General features: G+C 40.9%; 1 protein-coding gene across 1 annotated transcript in view; it reads right to left on the bottom strand.

Moving 5' to 3' along the window:
- Positions 1 to 1,458: 1,458 nt before the first annotated feature.
- LOC100358582 (uncharacterized) overlaps positions 1,459 to 20,138 on the bottom strand; it is a 42,149-nt gene continuing 23,469 nt past the window's right edge. The window contains exons 2-4 of the mRNA XM_070067684.2: positions 9,678 to 9,804; positions 9,341 to 9,433; positions 1,459 to 5,917 (exon numbers count right to left, since the gene is read on the bottom strand). Of these exons, the coding sequence (XP_069923785.2) occupies positions 3,408 to 5,917; positions 9,341 to 9,433; positions 9,678 to 9,804 (2,730 nt within the window). The 3' untranslated portion in view covers positions 1,459 to 3,407. The remainder of the gene's footprint in view (positions 5,918 to 9,340; positions 9,434 to 9,677; positions 9,805 to 20,138) is intronic.

The raw sequence follows: 20,138 nt of genomic DNA, 5'->3' as shown, positions 1-20,138 counted from the left end.
TAAATTAATACAAAAGTGTACTACAGGGGCCAGCACTGTGTCAGAGCAGGTTAATGTCCTGACCTGAAGTGCTGGCATCCCATATGGGTGCTGGTTCGAGACCCGGCTGCTCCACTTCCAATCTAACTCTCTGCTATGGCCTGAGAAATAGTAGAAGGCCCAAGTGCTTGGGTCCCTGCACCTACATGGGAGATCTGGAGGAAGCTCCTGGTTTTGGATCAGCACAGTTCTGGCCATTGTGGACAACTAGGGAGTGAACCATTGGATGGAAAATTCTCTCTCTCTGCTTCTGCTCTTTTTGTGTAACTCTTTCAAATAAATAAACCCTTTTTTTAAAGAATTACTACATTTATGCTCCTGCTTCTCTATTGCAACGGGTACCACATGGATAGACTTCATTCCATGTTCTTGTCTCAAGGCAATTAGGAATAGAATGAAAAAGAGTAGAAAAGTGGCATCATGAATGAAAAAGGTATTATGCACTCAGTTGTCACTCCCCCTCTTCATAGAGGAACGACACTAAACCCTGCCTAGGTTTCCTATCTGAGTCACGGCACCATTATGTTGCTCCCCCTCTTCGCGGAGGAACGACACAGGACTCTGCATTGTTCTTTTGTCTGCTCAGCCCTTCCCGGGTTTGCTGCTGGTTCTTCCCGGGTTGGCTACCGACCCTTCCACCTCCGTGGAAGGGCGGTTCCCCCTGCCACTTTCCCCACTTCCACGGGGGAGCGGCACACCACCAGCTGGCTCTCTCGGGGGCTGCTCAGATGTTATTCGGATAGATGTTCCCCTTAGATGTTCCTGGTGCATGTTGTCTCTCTCCTCCTTTATAGTCCTCTTCCACCAATCCCAACTCTGCTACCCACATGCCGAGTATGCTGCTCTCCTCCAATCAGGAGCAGGATCAGCTCCTGCAGGTCATCACTCAAGTTGGCGAGAGGCAGCTGCGTAGAAGTTGTTACTCCCTTCTCAGCACCATATTGTGGGAGAGCAGATGCATAGAATAAGTCTTAATTCCAGTAGCAGTCTAGTCCGAGTTGCTCCCCACACTCAGTAATACAGGAAAATTCAGATGAGTGTTGCAACTTATAGGGTTTCAGGTTGTCCCTTTAAAGAATGAGAGTAATGTGTGTGGCAACATCTACTTGCATATTCAAATAGACCTTGGGTAGTGGAGTCTAATCCAGATGTGCACACAGATAAGTTGAAATTTCTCATGGGTATATAGGTCACCACACACTCATTCCATTGTGTTGCACACAACACTTATTATCCAGGGCCGGGGTACACTATTCTGGCTGGAACATGTGTCACTTGATATGCCTATGGTCACATCATTGGTTTCCACTACAATAATGTGGGGAAAGGGTCCTGGGTGGCCAAAAAAGCAGCTATAAAACAAGTAACTTTGTAATTGATGAAGATGGTATTCCAAATAACTGTTGAAATAACTGTTACTCAACTTTTAAATATTTATTAACAAAATTTACACAAGAGAACACAGTTCAGTTCATATACTTCATTCCACTCAGAATAATGAGAAACCAAAAGTTCCGGTTGAATAACAGAAAAATTTCTGAAGAGCGGTTAACCACTCTCTGTCACAATTCATCATGAAAATTGCCCAATACTCACTAAGGTGTGATTCCACCAAAGAATTCTTCCAAACAAATTATACTTCAGGGACTTCTCTCTGTAATCTTGCTATGTTTTGGGGAAGTTTGCCTAATAATAAAGGTATTTCCCATTACAATAAATCATAGGATTTTTTCTTTCTGTGAGTTGTCAGGTAACCATTGAGAGGTGACATATGGTACATGACTTTTCTATACATGTATGTTTTCTCATTTCGGAGTCTCTTCATGTGAATTGATTAATGGCAGAAAAATTTTTTCACATTCATTAAATTGACATTTTACTGTATGAATTCTCTGGTGTTAGTTGATGTTTAATTTCTCTTTTTTTAAGATTTTTATTTATTTGACAGAGTTACAGACAGTGAGAGAGACAGAGATAAAGGTCTTCCTTCTGTTGGTTCACTCCTCAAATGGCCACAGTGGCCAGAGATGCACTGATCTGAAGCCAGAAGCCAGGTGCTTCTTCCTAGTCTTCCATGTGGGTGCAGAGGCCCAAGCACTTGGGCTGTCTTCTACTGCTTTCCCAGGCCACAGTAGAGATCTGGATTGAAGAGGGGCAGCTGGGACTAGAACTCGCACCCATATGGGATGCCAGCATAGCAGGTGGAGGATTAATCTATTGCTCCACGGCGCCGGCCTGATGTTTAATTTCTGGCTATGGTTTTTTGAGGTCTATTGCACTTGAAGGATATCACCTTTTTTGAGTTGCATATTTATGCAAGCCTGAATTCTATGAAAATATACTTCCACATTCATTACACTCCTAAGAAACCACTTGTGTGAATTTTCTGATGTATAATGCCATTTCTGACAAATGACTTTTTGTCACACTAATAATATTTCTGAACTTCTTCATTTTCTTTAAAAATTTATGTTATTTATTTGAAAGACAGAGTTAGAGACAGACAGAGAAGCAGAAAGTGGTCTTCCAACTGCTAGTTCACTCCCCAGATGGATGCAATGGCTGGAGCTGCAGCGATCCAAAACCAGGAGTCAGGAGTTTCTTCTGGGTCTCCCACGTGGGTGCAGGGCCATCTTCTACTGCTTTCCCAGGCCATAGCAGAGAGCTGGATCAGAAGAGGAGCAACTGGGACTAGAACCAGTGCCCACATGGTATGCCAGCATTTCAGGACAGGGCTTTAACCTACTGTGCCACAGCGCTGGTCCCAACCTTTCTTCCTTATGGGAGTGCCTATTGTATGGGATGTAATTTCCAGCAAAAGTCTCTGTCACATGGTTATGTTGATTTTGCAAAAAGTCCTTCACATTCATTATATCCTTAAGTTCTCTCCCTTGTTTGATCTACATGTTATGAGGTATTCCTTCTGACAAAAGGCTTTCCCACATTTATTACAAGATTTCCACCATGTAATAAATTCTCTGATGTTATATTGTGTGATTTTGGCAGAGTTTTCCAACATTCATTCCATTCATAAGGTTTCTCCCCTATGTGAATTCTGATGTTTTATGAGGTGTTACTTATGGATAAAGGCTTTTCCATATGCATTATATCCGAAGTGTTTTCTCCCATATGAATTAGATGATGTGCAATGAGGGCTGAATTATGGGGAAAAGCTTTCCAAGTCATTATGTCCAAAAGGTTTCTCTTCATGTGCATTTTCTGATGCATTCTGAGATGTGACTTATTGCCAAGGGCTTTTCTACAGTCATTGCATTCATAAAGTCTCTCCCTGGTGTGAATTCTGTGGTGTGATATGAGCTATGATTTATAACATATGATTTATAAAGGCTTTTCCACACTTACTAGATTCATAAGGTTTCTGCCCTGTGTAAACTGTTTTGATATGAGTATAACTTATACAAAAAGGCTTTTCCACAGTCATTACATTTATGAGGTTTCTCCCCTGTGTGAATTCGCTGGTGTATGATGAGGTTTGACTTTCGTCCAAAGGCTTTTCCACAGTCATTACATTCATGAGGTTTCTCCCCTGTGTGAATTCGCTGGTGTCTGATGAAGTTTGACTTTTTTGTAAAGGCTTTTCCACAGTCATTGCATTTATGAGGTTTCTCCCCTGTGTGAATTCGCTGGTGTATGATGAGGTGTGACTTTTGTCCAAAGGCTTTTCCACAGTCATTACATTTATGAGGTTTCTCCCCTGTGTGAATTCGCTGGTGTATGAGGAGGTCTGGCTTTCGTCCAAAGGCTTTTCCACAGTCATTACATTTATGAGGTTTCTCCCCTGTATGAATTCGCTGGTGCATGAGGAGGGATGACTTGTGTCCAAAGGCTTTTCCACAGTCATTACATTTATGAGGTTTCTCCCCTGTGTGAATTCGCTGGTGCATGAGGAGGTCTGGCTTTCGTCCAAAGGCTTTTCCACAGTCATTACATTTATGAGGTTTCTCCCCTGTGTGAATTCGCTGGTGTATGATGAGGTCTGGCTTTCGTCCAAAGGCTTTTCCACAGTCATTACATTTATGAGGTTTCTCCCCTGTGTGAATTTGCTGATGTATGAGCAGGGCTGACATTTGTCCAAAGGCTTTTCCACAGTCATTACATTTATGAGGTTTCTGCCCTGTGTGAATTTGCTGGTGTCTGATGAGGTCTGAGTTTTGTCCAAAGGCTTTTCCACAGTCATTACATTTATGAGGTTTCTCCCCTGTGTGAATTCGCTGATGTTTCCTTAGGCCTGACTTGTGTCCGAAGGCTTTTCCACAGTCATTACATTTATGAGGTTTCTCCCCTGTGTGAATTCGCTGGTGTATGAGGAGGTCTGGCTTTCGTCCAAAGGCTTTTCCACAGTCATTACATTCATGAGGTTTCTCCCCCGAGTGAATTTGCTGATGTATGATAAGGTCTGGCTTTCGTCCAAAGGCTTTTCCACAGTCATTACATTTATAAGGTTTCTCCCCCGAGTGAATTTGCTGATGTATTATGAGGTCTGGCTTTCGTCCAAAGGCTTTTCCACAGTCATTACATTTATGAGGTTTCTCCCCTGTGTGAATTCGCTGGTGTATGATGAGGTTTGACTTTCGCCCAAAGGCTTTTCCACAGTCATTACATTTGTGAGGCTTCTCCCCTGTGTGAATTCGCTGGTGTATGAGGAGGGATGACTTGTGTCCAAAGGCTTTTCCACAGTCATTACATTTATGAGGTTTCTCCCCTGTGTGAATTTGCTGGTGTATAAGGAGGGCTGACTTTTGTCCAAAGGCTTTTCCACAGTCATTACATTCATGAGGTTTCTCCCCTGTGTGAATTCGCTGGTGTATGATGAGGTTTGACTTGTGTCCAAAGGCTTTTCCACAGTCATTACATTCATGAGGTTTCTCCCCTGTGTGAATTCGCTGATGTATTAGGAGGGATGACTTGCGTCCAAAGGCTTTTCCACAGTCATTGCATTTATGAGGTTTCTCCCCTGTGTGAATTCTCTGGTGTACTATGAGGTCTGACTTCCACAAAAAGCCTTTTCCGCATTGAAGGCATTTATAAAGTTTCTCTCTTGTGTGAATTCGCTGATGGTTTATGAGGTATGACTTCTGTGTAAAGGCTTTTCTACAGTCACTACATTCATGAGGTTTCTCCCCTGTGTGAATTTGCTGATGTTTCCTGAGGACTGAATTTTGTCTAAAGGCTTTTCCACAGTCATTACATTCAGAAGGTGAATTAAAACTGAGTGATTTTCCACAAGGTTTACATGTGTAAAGTTTTTCCCTTGTATTTAGTTTCTGGTTTATTGCAAGATGTGACTGGTGAATGACAGGTTCAACATACATAATGTACTTATAAAATTTCTTTCTTGTGTGAGTTTGTTGATGCATATTGAGGCTAGAATTTTCATGGATAGCTTTTTCTATTTGCGTTGCTTTTCCAAAAGTGACAGTTGACTTATTACAGTTTTCTGCCATATGAACCCTCTCAGATTTACAGAACATCTTTCTTGTGAAGACTTTTGTTTGTCCAGTGGGTCCAAATGGCTGCTTCATGATGTGAATATTGTCAAGCTGGCTAAGAGGCTCACAGAACTGGAGAGATTTTCCAGGTATCTTAGTGTTATCAAATTTCTCTCCAGCCTGTAGTTGATCAGGCCCACTGGGGGGATACACAGTGTGACATTTATTGCATTCCTCAGGCTTCAATCCTGAATAGATTCCCTTTTTAATAATCAGTGTTGGAACATGGCTTGAATTTAAACTAAGTGTTTTTCTTAATTCAATTCTCTTGAGAGATGATGTCTTGTTATTTTTCATAAAATCCTGATTCAGATTTTTGTCCTGACTTTTCTGGTTGATCCTAATCAGGTCATCCCTTTTCATGACCACTGAAATGAGAAAAAAGCAATCATGTCACTGAATCACATGTAACTGTTTCTCCTGGCATACTCATGTAAAGGGAATGAAGTTACTTGTTATCCAAGTGGCATAAGATGTTCACAAAATCAGTATGAGGTACTTATTTGTGACCATTATATGGTTTTTCTCCTTAATACATTAATATACCATGACGTTTCCCAGTGTTCAAACATAATCCTTTTTACTATGGGAATTTGTCAAGGATGGTAGAATGACATTTGTGCTATGATGTGTGGGATACCTGCATCTCAAAACAGTGTCAGTTTGAGCCCTGGCTACTCTGCTTTCAGTACAGCTCTCTGCCTATGTAAACTGGAAGGAAGCAGATAATGGTTCATGTGCCTGGGAACCTGTGAGAAACCAGGGAAGACTAGAGGGATTCTAGAGTTTTGGCTTCAGACTAGTTAGACCTAAGTGTTGCAGGCATCTGGGAAGTGAGCTAATAGAGGACCTCTTTCTCTCTCTCACTATCACTCTGCCTTTCACAAAGATGAAATAACTATAAAATATTTTAAAGAATGGGCAAATATTTAATAAAAATATTCACCCACTACCTAGCAACCATTTTTTTCCCTGTCCTTTTTTCCCAGTTTATTTTTATAAAAATTGTGTGCTTTTTGCTTCTCTGATATCTCAACCATAAACATGAAAAAGTTTTACTGATCATTTACTTGCAGGTGGAGAAGAGTGAAATGTGCCTGTACTTTAAGCAGGACAACATTTAAGGAGTAGGATTTAAATCTATGAGTGTTTCATGCTCAGTCTTCCTAGGTAAACATCATTTGTGGGATTTTTCAAATGAAAAATGACTTTGTCTCTACTCTATGACAACTTCCCCAAATTCCTAAGGACACCCAACACCTTCAGCTTCTCAGAAGTACAACAGGTACAGAAAATTCCCAATATACCACTTTAGTTAAACACTCCCAATCAGTTTGAAGAATTTGTTTCTGCAAACCGGGATGTGTTCATCTTCTTTGAAAGATGGTTTCTAACTCATTCTGAAATCATCAGTGCTGGTTACCTCCTCTAAATTCTTTCTAGAAACATTCCTGTGTGATAATTTGAATTTCTGGAGGCATTTGATCAGTTGCCTCCTATTTTCACTGAAAGCTTCATTTCCTATGCTTTTCTTATCTTTTTATTTGCTTATTTTCAATGATACTGAAAAATAAGAGAGAAATCATACTTTAAACTCCACCCTTAAAGAAATCTGAGTCACTCAACATAACCCCATGAGGCTACTTGACCTTGGGTCTCAAAATCTCATTACTTTCTTGGTGAGTCTAGGATCACTTATTTTCATGTTTAATGTAAGTTCATCCTTAGTTTAGGATTTCTTTTTTCAAAGATTTACTTTATTTATTTGAAGGCTAGAATTATAGAGAGAGAGACAGAGAGAAGTCTTCCATCTGCTGGTTCACTCCCCATATGGGAACAACAACCAATGCTGGGCAAAATGAAGTTAGGAGCCAGGAGTGTCTTTCTTGTCTCCCACATGGGTACAGGGGGCCAAGGATTTGGGCCAACCTCTGCTCTTTTCTCAGGTGCAATAGCAGAGAGCTGGATTAGAAGAGGACCAGCTGGGACTTGAACTGGCACCAATATGCAATGCTAGTGTTGCAGGCTGGAGCTTTAACACACTGCACCACAGTGTCATTCCTAGCTTCATAATTTCTGATGTCACAGCACAGAGGCTTACTCATGACCATCTTTTTTTTTTTTTAAAGATTTATTTATTTGAAAGTCAGAGTTATAAGAGAGAGGAGAGGCAAAGAGAGTAAGGTCTTCCAACCAATGGTTCACTCCCCAATTGGCCACAATGGCCAGAACTGTGCTGATCTGAAGCCAGGAGCCAGGAGCTGCTTCTGGGTCTCCCTCAGGTACAGGGGACCAAGGACTTGGACCATCCTCTACTGCTTTCCCAGGCCATAGCCAAGAGCTAGATCAGAAGTGGAGCAACTGGGTCTCAAACTGGTGCCCATATGGGATGCTGGTGCTTCAGGCTATGGTGTTAATTCACTGCGCCACAGCGCCGGCCACATGACCATCTTTTAGCATTTACTTATTTACTTACTTGAGAGTAAGAGAGACAGAATGAAAGATAAAGACAGACTGAAACAGAGGTTTGCCAACTATAGGCTCACTCCTCAAATGTTTCCAACAGACTATAATTTTCTTATTTATTTGAGAGGCACAGAGGAAAAAAAAGAAAGAGACTAAGAAAGAGAGAGAGTTCACATTTATTGATTCAGTCCTGAGCAAGTTCTATGCCTGGGCAAAATCATGAGTGGGAACGCAATCTGAGCAATGAGTTAGAAATAAGTTTCTGGGGGCTGGCATTGTGGCATAGCATAAAGCCACCACCTGCAGTGCCAACATCACTTATGGGCACCAGTTTAAGTCCTAGCTGCTCCACTTCTGATCCAGCACTCTGCTATGGCCTGGGAAAGCAGTAGAAGATGGCCCGAGTCCTTGGACCCCTGTACTCATATGGGAGACCTGGAAGAAGCTCCTGGCTCCTAGCTTCAGATCAGTACAGCTCCAGCCACAACAGCCAATTGGAAGGTGAACCAGTGGATGGAAGACCTTTCTCTCTCTGCCTCTCCTTCTTCTCTCTCTCTGACTTTCAAATACATAAATAAATCTTTAAAAAAAAAAACAGAAACAGGCTGCCGTGGTGGCTCAATAGGCTAATCCTCTGCCTGCGGCACTGGCACACCAGGTTCTAGTCCTGGTCGGGGTGCTGGATTTTGTCCCAGTTGCCCCTCTTCCAGGCCAGCTCTCTGCTGTGGCCCAGGAGTGCAGTGGAGGATGGCCCAGGTCCTTGGGCCCTGCACCCACATGGGAGACCAGGAGAAGCACCTGGCTCCTGGCTTTGGATCAGCGTGGTGTGCCAGCCACAGCACACCAGCCATGGTGGCCATTGGAGGGTGAACCAATGGCAAAAGGAAGACCTTTCTCTCTGTCTCTTTCTCTCACTGTCCACTCTGCCTGTCAAAAAAAAAAAAAAAAAAAAACAGAAAAATTAATCTTAAAAAAATAAGTTTCTGTATGTTGCCTAATTAACAAGCACTGAAGGAACTAATAAGTGCATGAAGGGAAAGGTATGAAAGTGTAGAGAAGGACAAGTTAGAATTGGGGGAATGTATCAAACCTAGATAAAAGCCTTAGTAACATCAGAAAATGACTGGATTTTTTTTTTTTAATCAAAGAACATCTTCACTAAGAACAAAAGTTAGAAAGATATTGGTATCTCTAAATGTCTGTGTCTGATGCACAAAAGCAGCTGTCATCAGGAGTAAGGCTTGAGAAAAATTCATGGAAAGAACACCAGTCAACATCTGCACACTTTCTGCCTTGGCCTCCCTGTCTCTTATGTGCAGACTGACCTGAAAGGCTCAGATTCAAGCATTCATCCACCATCCATGGCTCTTCTCCTTGCTCCAACTTGAAGATCAAGTCAGGTTTGGTAATGCAGTGCCCTATTAATGGAAACAAAGTAAGACTTTGTAAAATCACTATCTTGGGTTATTTAAAGGACTACAGCTTGGTTCAGGAGCTATGCAACAAATGTTCCAATTTGAATCTTTTGTTAGATGGTAGATATTCAGATTATTCATGGACTCAATTTCTAATCCTGCCCAATATTAAACATTATAAAGTGTTCCCTTATTTATCAAATAGCAAGAAAATGTTATCACTGGGTGTGTGATGGGTGTCACTCACCCAAGGAGAACAGGCTGCTGTAGGTCTCCAGCATCACATCTCTGTACAGGATTTTCTGAGCATTGTTCATTTTCTGCCATTCTTCCCATGTAAAGTACACAGCCAGGTCTTCAAATGCTGTCATCACCTATAATAATACACTTCCAGTCAACATGTTAACTCTGTCACAAAATAAACACTGACAGTTGTGTATGGATATGAAGGAAAAAAGGAAGGATATGGTTTCACATTAGACTTGTGGAGTGTTTAGAAAGCCACATGGAGCATTCAACAGAGTCAAACCCATGATCTACAGGCTGTGAGACATGCCCAAGCTGGAGGGAACCAGGAGGTTCAAATCACAAAGGCCACATCTGTCAAGGGGAATTGCACAGCAGGCTAGAAGAGGGGCAATACTGACTCTTGACTGGGCAATGTTAAGGAGAAGTATGTAGAAGCATTGAGAAAAAAGGCAAGAAACCATCAGTGAAACTACGATGGGAATGAACAGAAAACAATTTCCAGGAAAACACCATGCATATCATTTCCAATATGTCAGAGAAAAAATATATTAAAAGACAGGGCAGACATTTAGCTTAGTGTTGTTTATGATGCCACCTCAGAGTGTCTGTGATTTCCAATGCCAGCTCTAGTTTCTAGCTCCCAGATAATGCAAACCTGGGGAAGCAATGGTGATGTCACCAATGAAGGAGGCCTAGATTCCATTCCTCAATCCTGGCTTCAGTCCTGCCCCACCTGTTTGGTATGGTTATCTAGGAAGTGAATTAATGTGTCAAAGCTCTCTATCTCTCAGTCCATCAACTTTTTTCTCTATCAAGCTAATAAATTTTTTTTAAGTAAAAGAGAAAATACAGGTAAGACAAAGAATACAAATTAGCTTTTGCCCTTGTCTATGATTATTCTAGTGATAAACAATTGAAATAACATTATACCTAATTAAAGTGAAAGCAATGGAAATACTTGCCCAAAACATTCAAATGATAAACATTTGAAATAACATTATACATAATTAAATGAAAGCAATGGAATTATTTGCCCAAAAAGAGAACCTGGGAATGTCTGCAGTACAATCTGCATTTGTGACTCACTGAGAAAAATGCTTAGAGATTCGTTTCAGAACCTGCAATAGTCACCAGAATTGTGATCCAGCAGGCTAAGCCTCCACCATCAATGCTGGCATCCCATGTAAACAGAGGACTTGAGTCCTTGCTGCTCCAATTCCAATCTAGTTCCCTGCTAACCTGATTGAAAGAGCAGTGAAAATGGCCTGAGTATTTGGACCCTTCCACCAATGTGGGAGACCCATGGAGTCCCAGGCTCCTGGCTTTGGCCTGGCCCAGTCCCAGCCATTGTGGGCATTTGGGGAATGAACACTAGAAAGAAGATATATCCTTTTGTCTCCCTGGCAGGAGTTCAAAGAAAACTCTAGAGGCCAATGCTGTGGCATAATGGGTAAAGCTGCTGCCTTCAGTGCCAGCATTCCATATGGGGTCTGGTTTGAGTACTGCCTCCTCAACATACAATCTAGCTTTCTGCTATGTCCTGAGAAAGCAGTGGAACATGGTCCAAGTCCCTGGGCCACTGCACCTGCATGGGAGACCCAGAAGCTCTTGGGTCTTGGCTTTGGATTGGCTGAGCTCCGGCCTTTGCAGTAATTTGGAAGGTGAGCCAGCAGATAGAAGACTTTCTCTCTCTGCAACTCTTTCAATAAATAAATGAAATCTTTAAAAAAAAAAAAAACCCTCTGGTTTCCTTCTGCACTGAACAGTGGGGAAAAAAAGGATATAATAGAATGAATAAAGAATAATAAATACATTAACCAAGAAAACATCAGCTTCACTGTGGAGGAATAATTCTGTAAAAATAGAAATATATAGGAAAATGCATCCACCTATATTAAGTGGCACAGATTAAACAGAAGTTATCATTGGTTTAACAAAAGCATTATCTACAAATTTTGTAAAATAATAATGTAAAAGTAAAAAGAAAAGTTGAGTGTTCAAATGAATAAGGTTATCAGAGATAAACATTATGTTGTTATTAAAGTTTATACTAAAGAAAGTTAACAAATACACATAATGTATATTTAATGCAGTGCACTTTACCAGTAATGATTCCAAGTAGCACCTTTCCCTGTATTCATCCCTTCACAAAACCCTGGATTGGGGCTGGCACTGTGGCCTAGCGGGTAAAACTGCCACCTGCAGACTGGCATCCCATATAGGCACTGGTTTGATTCCCAGCTGCCCCACTTCTGATCCAGCTTTCTGCTATGGCCTGGGAAAGCAGTAGAAGATGGCCCAAGTCCTTGGGCCCCTGTACCCATGTGGAAGACCCAGAAGAATCTCCTGGATCGTGGCTTTGGATTGGCACAACTCTGGCCATTGCAGCCAACTGGGGACTGAACCAGCAGATGGAAGAGCTCTCTATCTCTCTCTGCCTCTCCCTCTCTCTGTGTGTAACTCTTTCAAATGAATAAATAAATATTTTTGAAAAAGACCATGAATTTCACCATTTCAATTGATTTACCCCATGAGATACCAGTAAATGTGATAGAAATAGACAATTTGTTAAAATATTTATTTATATGAAAGAGTTACACAAAGAGAGAAGGAGAGGCAGAGAAAAAAGAGAGAGAGAGAGAGAGAGAGAGAAGGAGGAATAAAGAGAGGTCTTCGAACTGCAGGTTCACTCCCCAGATGGCTGCAATGGCTGGAGCTGTGTAGATCCAAAGATATGAACCAGGAGCTTCTTTCAGGTCTCCCACAAGGGAGCAGGGGCCAAAGGACTTGAGCCATCTTCTACTGTTTTTCCAGGCTGTAGCAAAGAGCTGGATCAGAAGTGGAGCAGCCGAGTCATGAACTGACACCCATATGAAATGCTGGCACTGCAGGCGGTGTCTTTACTTGCTATGTCACAGAACCAGCCCCAGAAATAGACAATTTGTAAAGTATTTGCCTTCTCAGATTTTCTTTTTCTGACAGTTATCTTCTGAAAAACCCTGGGGCCTGCCTGTTGAAGAGATAGTATGTAGGCTGGTGCCATGGCTCACTAGGTTAATCCTCCACCCATGGCACTGGTATTCCAGGTGACAGTCTCAGTTGGGGTGCTGGTTCTGACCCAGTTGCTCCTTTTCCAGTCCAGCTCTCGGCTTTGGTCTGGGAAGGCAGTGGAGGATGGCCCAAGTTCTTGGGCCCTGCACCCACATGGGAGACCAGGAGGAAGTGCTTGTCTCCTAGCTTTGGATCAGCACAGCATGCTGGCCATAGTAGCCATTTGGGGGGTGAACCAATGGAAGGAAGGCATTTCTCTCTGTCTCTCTCTCTCTCACTAACTCAGCCTGTCAAAAAAAGAAAAGAAAGAGATAATATGTAGCCAAGATTCACCACAAACCCCAGACACTTAAGTGAAGCCTCAATCAGTTCCCCAAATGGCTGAACTCTCATTTCTGCTCCTGGACTGATCATAGGAACTGCCCAGCTGAGTACAGCCCAAAACACAGAGTCAGAACTGCAAATCAACTGGCTATTTGTTAAGCCATTGTGTTTTCTGATTTGTCCTACATCAAATGCTGATATATATCAGTAAGTATGGCAGAAAGTTGAATTACATGCAAACTACAATGCATACAACTTCAAAATTTCATTTGGAAGTTCCCATAAAACAGGGCCAGCATTGTCACATAGCAAGTAAACCTGCCGTCTGCAATACAAGCACCCCATATGAGCACTGGTTCATGTTCTGGATCTTCTGCTTTTGATCCAGCTTCCTGCTGATGGCCTGAGAAAAGCAATGGAAGATGATCCAAATACTTGGGCAAATGCTACCAATGTGGGAGATCCAGGTGAAGATCTTGGTTCCTGACCTCATTCTTTCCTGGCCCTGCTCAATGCAGCCATCTGTGATGTGAACAAGCAGAAGGGAGATCTCTCTGGGTCTCTCCTCTATATACAATACTTTCAAATAATTTTTTTAAAAAACTTAGAAAAAAGCTCCTATAAACACAATCTTTGCCTATCAATTAGACCTTAGACGTTTCACCTCACCCTGGTTAGAATGGCTCACATACAGAAATCTACCAACAACAGATGCTGGAGAGGATGCAGGAAAAAAGGGACACTAACCCACTGTTGGTGGGAATGCAAACTGGTCAAGCCACTATGGAAGTCAGCCTGGAGATTCCTCAGAATCCTGAATATAACCCTACCATACAACCCAGCCATCCCACTCCTTGGAATTTACTCAAAGGAAATTAAATTGGCAAATAATAAAGATGTCTGCACCATAATGTTTATTGCAGCTCAATTCACAATAGTTAAGACCTGGAACCAACCCAAATGCTCATCAACAGTAGACTGGATAAAGAAATTATGGGACATGTACTCTATAGAATACTACACAGCAGTCAAAAACAATGAAATCTGGTCATTTGCAACAAAATGGAGGAATCTGGAAAACATCATGCTGAGTGAATTAAGCCAGTCCCAAAGGGACAAATAACATATATTCTCCCTGATCTGTGACAACTAACCAAGCACCTAAATGGAAGCCTGTTGAAGTGAAATGGACACTTTGAGAAACAGTGACTTGATCACCCCTTTTCCTAACTATTGATGAACAACTTAATACTTTATCCCTTTTAGTACTTTTTTGTTCTACTTAATACTTTGGTTGAACTCTTTAATTAACACACAATTATTCTTAGGTGTTTAACTTTAACTGAAAAGTGGTCCTTGTTAAATATAAGAGTGCGAATAAGAAAGGGAGGAGATGTACAATCTGGGATATGCTGAATCAGACTTGCCCCAAATGGTAGAGTTAAAAACATGCCAGGGGATTCCAATTCAATCCCATCAAGGTGGCATGTACCAATGCCATGTCACTAGTCAAAGTGATCAATTTCAGTTCAAAATTGATCATAATGATAGGATTAAGAGTCAAAGGGATCACATAAGCAAGACTAGTATCTGCTAATATTAACTGATAGGATTAAAAAGGAGAGAACTATCCAACATAGGAAGCGGGATACACAGCAGACTCATAGAATGGCAGATGTCCTAAACAGCACTCTAGCCTCAGAATCAGCCCTTAAGGCATTTGGATCTGGCTGAAGAGCCCATGAGAGTATTTTAGGCATGGAAAGCCAAGACACACTGGAAAAAAAAAATTAAAAAAATAAGAAATAAAAGCCTAAATAAAAGATCCCTGTGAGTGATATCTCAATGGATAGAACAGGCCTTCAAAGAAGGAGCTACCTTTCTCTGAAGGCAGGAGAGAACTTCCACTTTGACTATGACCTTGTCTAAGTAAGATCGGAGTCGGTGAACTCAAAAGGCTTCCACAGCCTTGGCAACACATGACAAGAGCCTAGGGTGATTACTGATGCCATAAACAAGACTGTCAATAGTTAAATCAACAACAGGAGTCACCGTGCACTTACTCACCATGTAGGATTTCTGTACTTAATATGTTGTTCAATGTGAATTAATGCTATAACTAGTACTCAAACAGTACTTTACACTTTGTGTTTCTGTGTGGGTGCAAACTGTTGAAATCTTTACTTAATATATGCTAAATTGATCTTCTGTATATATAGATAATTGAAAATGAATCTAGATGTGAATGGAATGGGAGAAGGAGCCGGAGATGGGAGGGTTGCAGGTGGGAGGGAAGTTATGGGGGGGGGGGAGCCATTGTAATCCAAAAGCTGTACTTCGGAAATTTATATTTATTAAATAAAAGTTAAAGAGAAAAAGAATACAGTGGGCAGAAGCATAGCCCAGGTACTAAGTATATAACAGACTAGATTTTAAAATGATGCTTGATCTTACCTATTAAAATAATTTGTGGACCATCAATGGATCATATTTTACAGTAAAATAGTAATAATTTGGTGCATTAATATGGCTGGAAAACAGGGTGAATGCCTTGTAAAGTCTTTGTGAATATTTAAAACTGCACTATCTAGAAATTCTTTACCCAAAACATCCTGAATTCATCTATCCATCACATCCAGTTATCTGTATATTTTTAACAAAGCTATATTTAAAAAAAAAAAAAAAACTGCAGTTAAGTAGTGGTTTCTGACACAAATTAGGCAAGAGACAAATATTAGGGTGTCATGGAGCTCCTGCTTTTACTCCTCTTCTAGTCTAAATGAGAATTGCCATGAAATTATAGACAAACTCTTGAGGATTTGAGTGATGGTCTCATGGGCCATTGACTGTTGGCCCACAGCTACTGGTCATTTTTTCTATGTATAGTGTATGAATTGTGCCATGCAAATGCCTGTATCAGCACTTATCTGGTAATTGCCTTTCAGTGACTTCATTCTGCAAATTGAAGGACCTCAGTCTTGAACTTCAATCTTACATAACTTCACCTCAGACCCAGAATAAAATTATTACTTAGTTCCCAACATCATACAATGTAAACAGAAAATGAAGTTGTAGGCATCAAACAAGAATAGTATCATGAAATAGTGAATTCCCTTGTCCTTTCTAAAAATTATTGCTCCCCATAGTGGTAGCCACACACTTCTGACAGCAGGAGTTGCTGATTTTAGAATTATGCTGGAAAATTCTGTGGGGATTCCTGAGAAGAAAGTGGGAAGGCAGCACGCAACACTCAATTGTTGTTGATTGATCTTTTACAATTCATTGTTTTTATTTGACAGGTAGAGTTACAGACAGTAAAAGAGAGACAGAAAGGTCTTCCTTGTGCTGGTTCACTCCCCAAATGGCCACTGTCACCAGCGCTGCATTGATCCAAAGCCAGGAGCCTGGTGCATCTTCCTGGTCTCTCATGGGGGTACAGGGGCCCACGCACTTGGGCCATCCTCCACTGCCTTCCCTGGCCACAGCACAGAGCTGGACTGGAAGAGGAGTAACCAGGACTAGAACCTGGTGCCCATATGGGACACCAGTGCCACAGGTGGAGGATTAACCAAGTGAGCCATGGCACCAAACCCTAAATACACCTTCTGACCAGCATTTCTAATTTCAAGCACTTAGAAATAGGAGCTCTAACACTTGATTTTACTAAATCAATAATGAAAAATATAGTCCCTAAGATATAAAGAGAGTGAGGATCACAGACTGAAACTAATTCAGGATCCTACAAGGACTAAATTTGAGGTCAAGCTTGAGCTACTTATCACTAATAGAAGCAACCAGTGTTATCTGATCAAGTTTTACTAGATGGGAATGGTATCTCATATTTGTGCCAGTTTGTGTCCCAGTCTCTCCACTCCTGATCCAGCTCCCTGCTATTGAACCTGGGAAAATAGCAGCAAAAGATGGCCCAAGTGTGTGGGCCTCTGCCCACACCACAGTGCCAGCCCTAAGAAGTCTTAAAAACCTAAAGAAAGAAAATGTATAATATATCAATTATAGTTGTATATAGGTATAAATTTCTGAAAAGTACATAATTTCATTCTTTTAGTCATCTAAAACTTATTTGTAAATTATATAATTAAAAAAAGATAAAAAGACATTGATTCTTATGTCTCTTCAGCATAAGACATCAACTTTTCCAGGTTCTAGATGCACTTATTCACAGAGTTTCATAGAAGTAATCAGTAATGTGGCTCAAATAACAGTCTTACCCAGGGAATCCCCCTAAATTTAAACAGGGTGCTCAATACCATTTTAGAAAAGTTCCAAAATATGTATCAGAAGAAAAAAATTATTTATTTGGTACATCTCATTTTAACTATAGTATTACCTAAATTTCCAATAGTCAGATGTACTCAAAAAATCCCACAGGTGGGAGAGATGGCCTAACACAGCAAGTAATTATTAAAATATAAATGTTAAGCTACAACTTAACTAGGGAAAATAACACTCCACAGGTCCCAAACTAAAATAATTAAGATGACATAATAAAAGGAAACTCAATGTCTTCATGCATTAAAATGTATTACATTAAACTTAATAAACAAAAAGGTGATTATTCCAGCTGTTTCCCACTTGGCAGCCCAATGTTACCTGTTGAATCTGGAAAAAAAGTAAATGGCATCTCATGGTAGATTACTAAAATCTTAATGCTATAGGCCATCGATTATGTCCACCATACTTTATATCTAATATTAACATATCTGATGCTTCTTAGTAGATAAATGACCTGTCTTAACTATTACAAAAGTGGCAAATGTGTTTTTGCTCAAAGTTTTTCCAACAGCTCCTCAGTCTAGTTTGCCTTCACTTTGGAAAGACACTTTTTCTAGGGTATACATGAGCATCTCATTGACTTGGCCATCAAACATAATTTTTGCAAAGAATTTAACTGTACCCAGCTTTTATCAGGAGCACAAGAATATATCACATTGATGACTTCCTCCCTTCATGAGACTATTTGACACACTTGTGAAGAACATACAATGCTAATACCTTTTAGTCCTTCCTGGGTTTTGGTGTAATGCATGCCTCATTTAAAAAATTAATTGTCATGGATGCTACAAATCAGTCCAGCTTATATGGCCCCCCTTCCAATGAAAAGTCAAATTGAATACTGTGGGCACTATCCTTAGTGCTCTCAGTGACTTCTTCACTCGAGGAGATCATATGCCTTCTAAATTCTCTGGATCATTTGTGATATCCACTGCTTCTCAAGGGCTGTGATGCAAGGAATAACCTCTCTTGGAACCTTGCTATGTGCCAGTAAAATTAAATTAGATTTCTATTAATTGTGCTATACTGGAAAAATAGTCACCTACACAGCTTGAGCCTGTGATTCTCCAAACCTTGTTATCTAGTAGGACTTTGGCCATGGATATAGAACAGTAAAACATGAGAATGGCTACTAAGGCCTCCTTAATAGATGATGGACCCAAACTTGGCATACTCCATTTGGCAAAGGGGATGGCTTCCAATGTCTGCTGTCTATGTCCAGATGCCAGGGTACAGCAGGAGGTCACTATTCTAACAATAATAAAGAAAAACCATTTAAGTTCAGCTGGACACCATTCTACTGACTGTTGATTTCATTACTATTAATCTGGATGCCTTCACTGGTGACAATCCAGAGACCCAAAGTAGTCACAGCATTATCTGCTAACAAAAGCTTAAACCAAGAGTTATGGATTAATATCTGTTATAACACAATTCCTCAGAACCCATCTAGTCCAAACCTTGAGAGTTGGAAGCTGTTATACTTGGCCCACCCATATATAGGACGTTAATTGTGCCAGATGGGCTCTATATCCTTGTACTGCAAGGAAGATGTCATAGATATTGATGCTCCAAATTTATCCAGCTCCCTGCTAATGTGTCTGGGAAAGCAGCAAAGGCTTGCCCAGATGCTTGGGCCCCTGAACCCATGGGATATCTGGAAGAAGCTCCTATCTTACAAGATCAGCCTGGTCTAGCCCCAGTTATTGCAGCCATTTTGGAGGAGAACAAACCAGAAGGAAGATCAGTCTCTCCCTTTCTCACTCTAACACTACCTTTCAAATATATAAATAAATCTTTTAAAATGTAATCATTTCAATAGATTCCTCAGTGCTCAATCGTGATGACTTTTACTATCTTAAGGACATTTTCATTTCTTTTTTAAAGATTTGTTTATTTGAAAGGCAGAGAGGAGGATGGTGTGCTGCAGTATGCAAAGCTGCCATCTGTTATACTGGCATCCTATATAGGTACCAGTTCAAGTCACACTTGTTCCACTTCTGATTTAGCTTCATGCTAATGGCCTGATAGAGTGGAAGATGGCCCAAGTACTTGGGCTCCTGCCACCCCCATGGGTGACTCAAAAGATGCTCCTGGTTTCAACCTGGCCCTTCACCTGCCATTGGAGAAATCAGGAGTGTGAAACAGATGATAGAAGATCTCTCTATGTCTCTCTCTCTCTCTCTCTAACTGTGACTTTCAAATAAAGAAGTAAATAACTTTTAAAATGATTTTAGAAAGGGCAGAGAAACACACAGAAAGTGGGTGAAGAGAGAGAGGAAGAGAGGTCTTGCATATGTTGGTTCACTCTCTAAATGTCTGCAACAGCTATGGCTGGACCAGGCTCTCAGGTCCCCTAATAAGTAGTAGATCTTGCACTTAGGTGAAAGGAACTGAAGAATTTGAGCCACTACCCCATGCTTCTCAGAGATATTAAGCAGGAAACTAGTTTGGAAGTGAAACACTGAAAACTTAAGATTAGCACTGCAATATAGAATGTGGGCATCACATGCAATGACCAACAAATTAGAAAACCTGGAAGAAATCAAGACACATGCTAGGTAAAAAAATTGAGCCATGAAGACATATAGAAAACCTAAACAAACCAAAAACCAAAACAGACATTGAATCAGTAACAAAAACCCTCCAAAGAAAAGCCCAAGACCAGAAAGCTTCACTGCTAAATTCTACCAGACTTTTAAAAATAGAACTAATTGGCCAGCGCCATGGCTCAATAGGCTAATCCTCTGCCTTGTGGCACCAGCACACCGGGTTCTAGTCCCAGTTGGGG

This window comes from Oryctolagus cuniculus, chromosome 13 (assembly GCF_051225735.1).
Source record: "Oryctolagus cuniculus isolate XC-2025 breed Fujian yellow rabbit chromosome 13, ASM5122573v1, whole genome shotgun sequence".
Classification (NCBI taxonomy): Eukaryota; Metazoa; Chordata; class Mammalia; order Lagomorpha; family Leporidae; genus Oryctolagus; species Oryctolagus cuniculus.
Note: the sequence above shows the minus strand (reverse complement) of the source record. Positions and strands in the feature narration are given on the sequence as shown.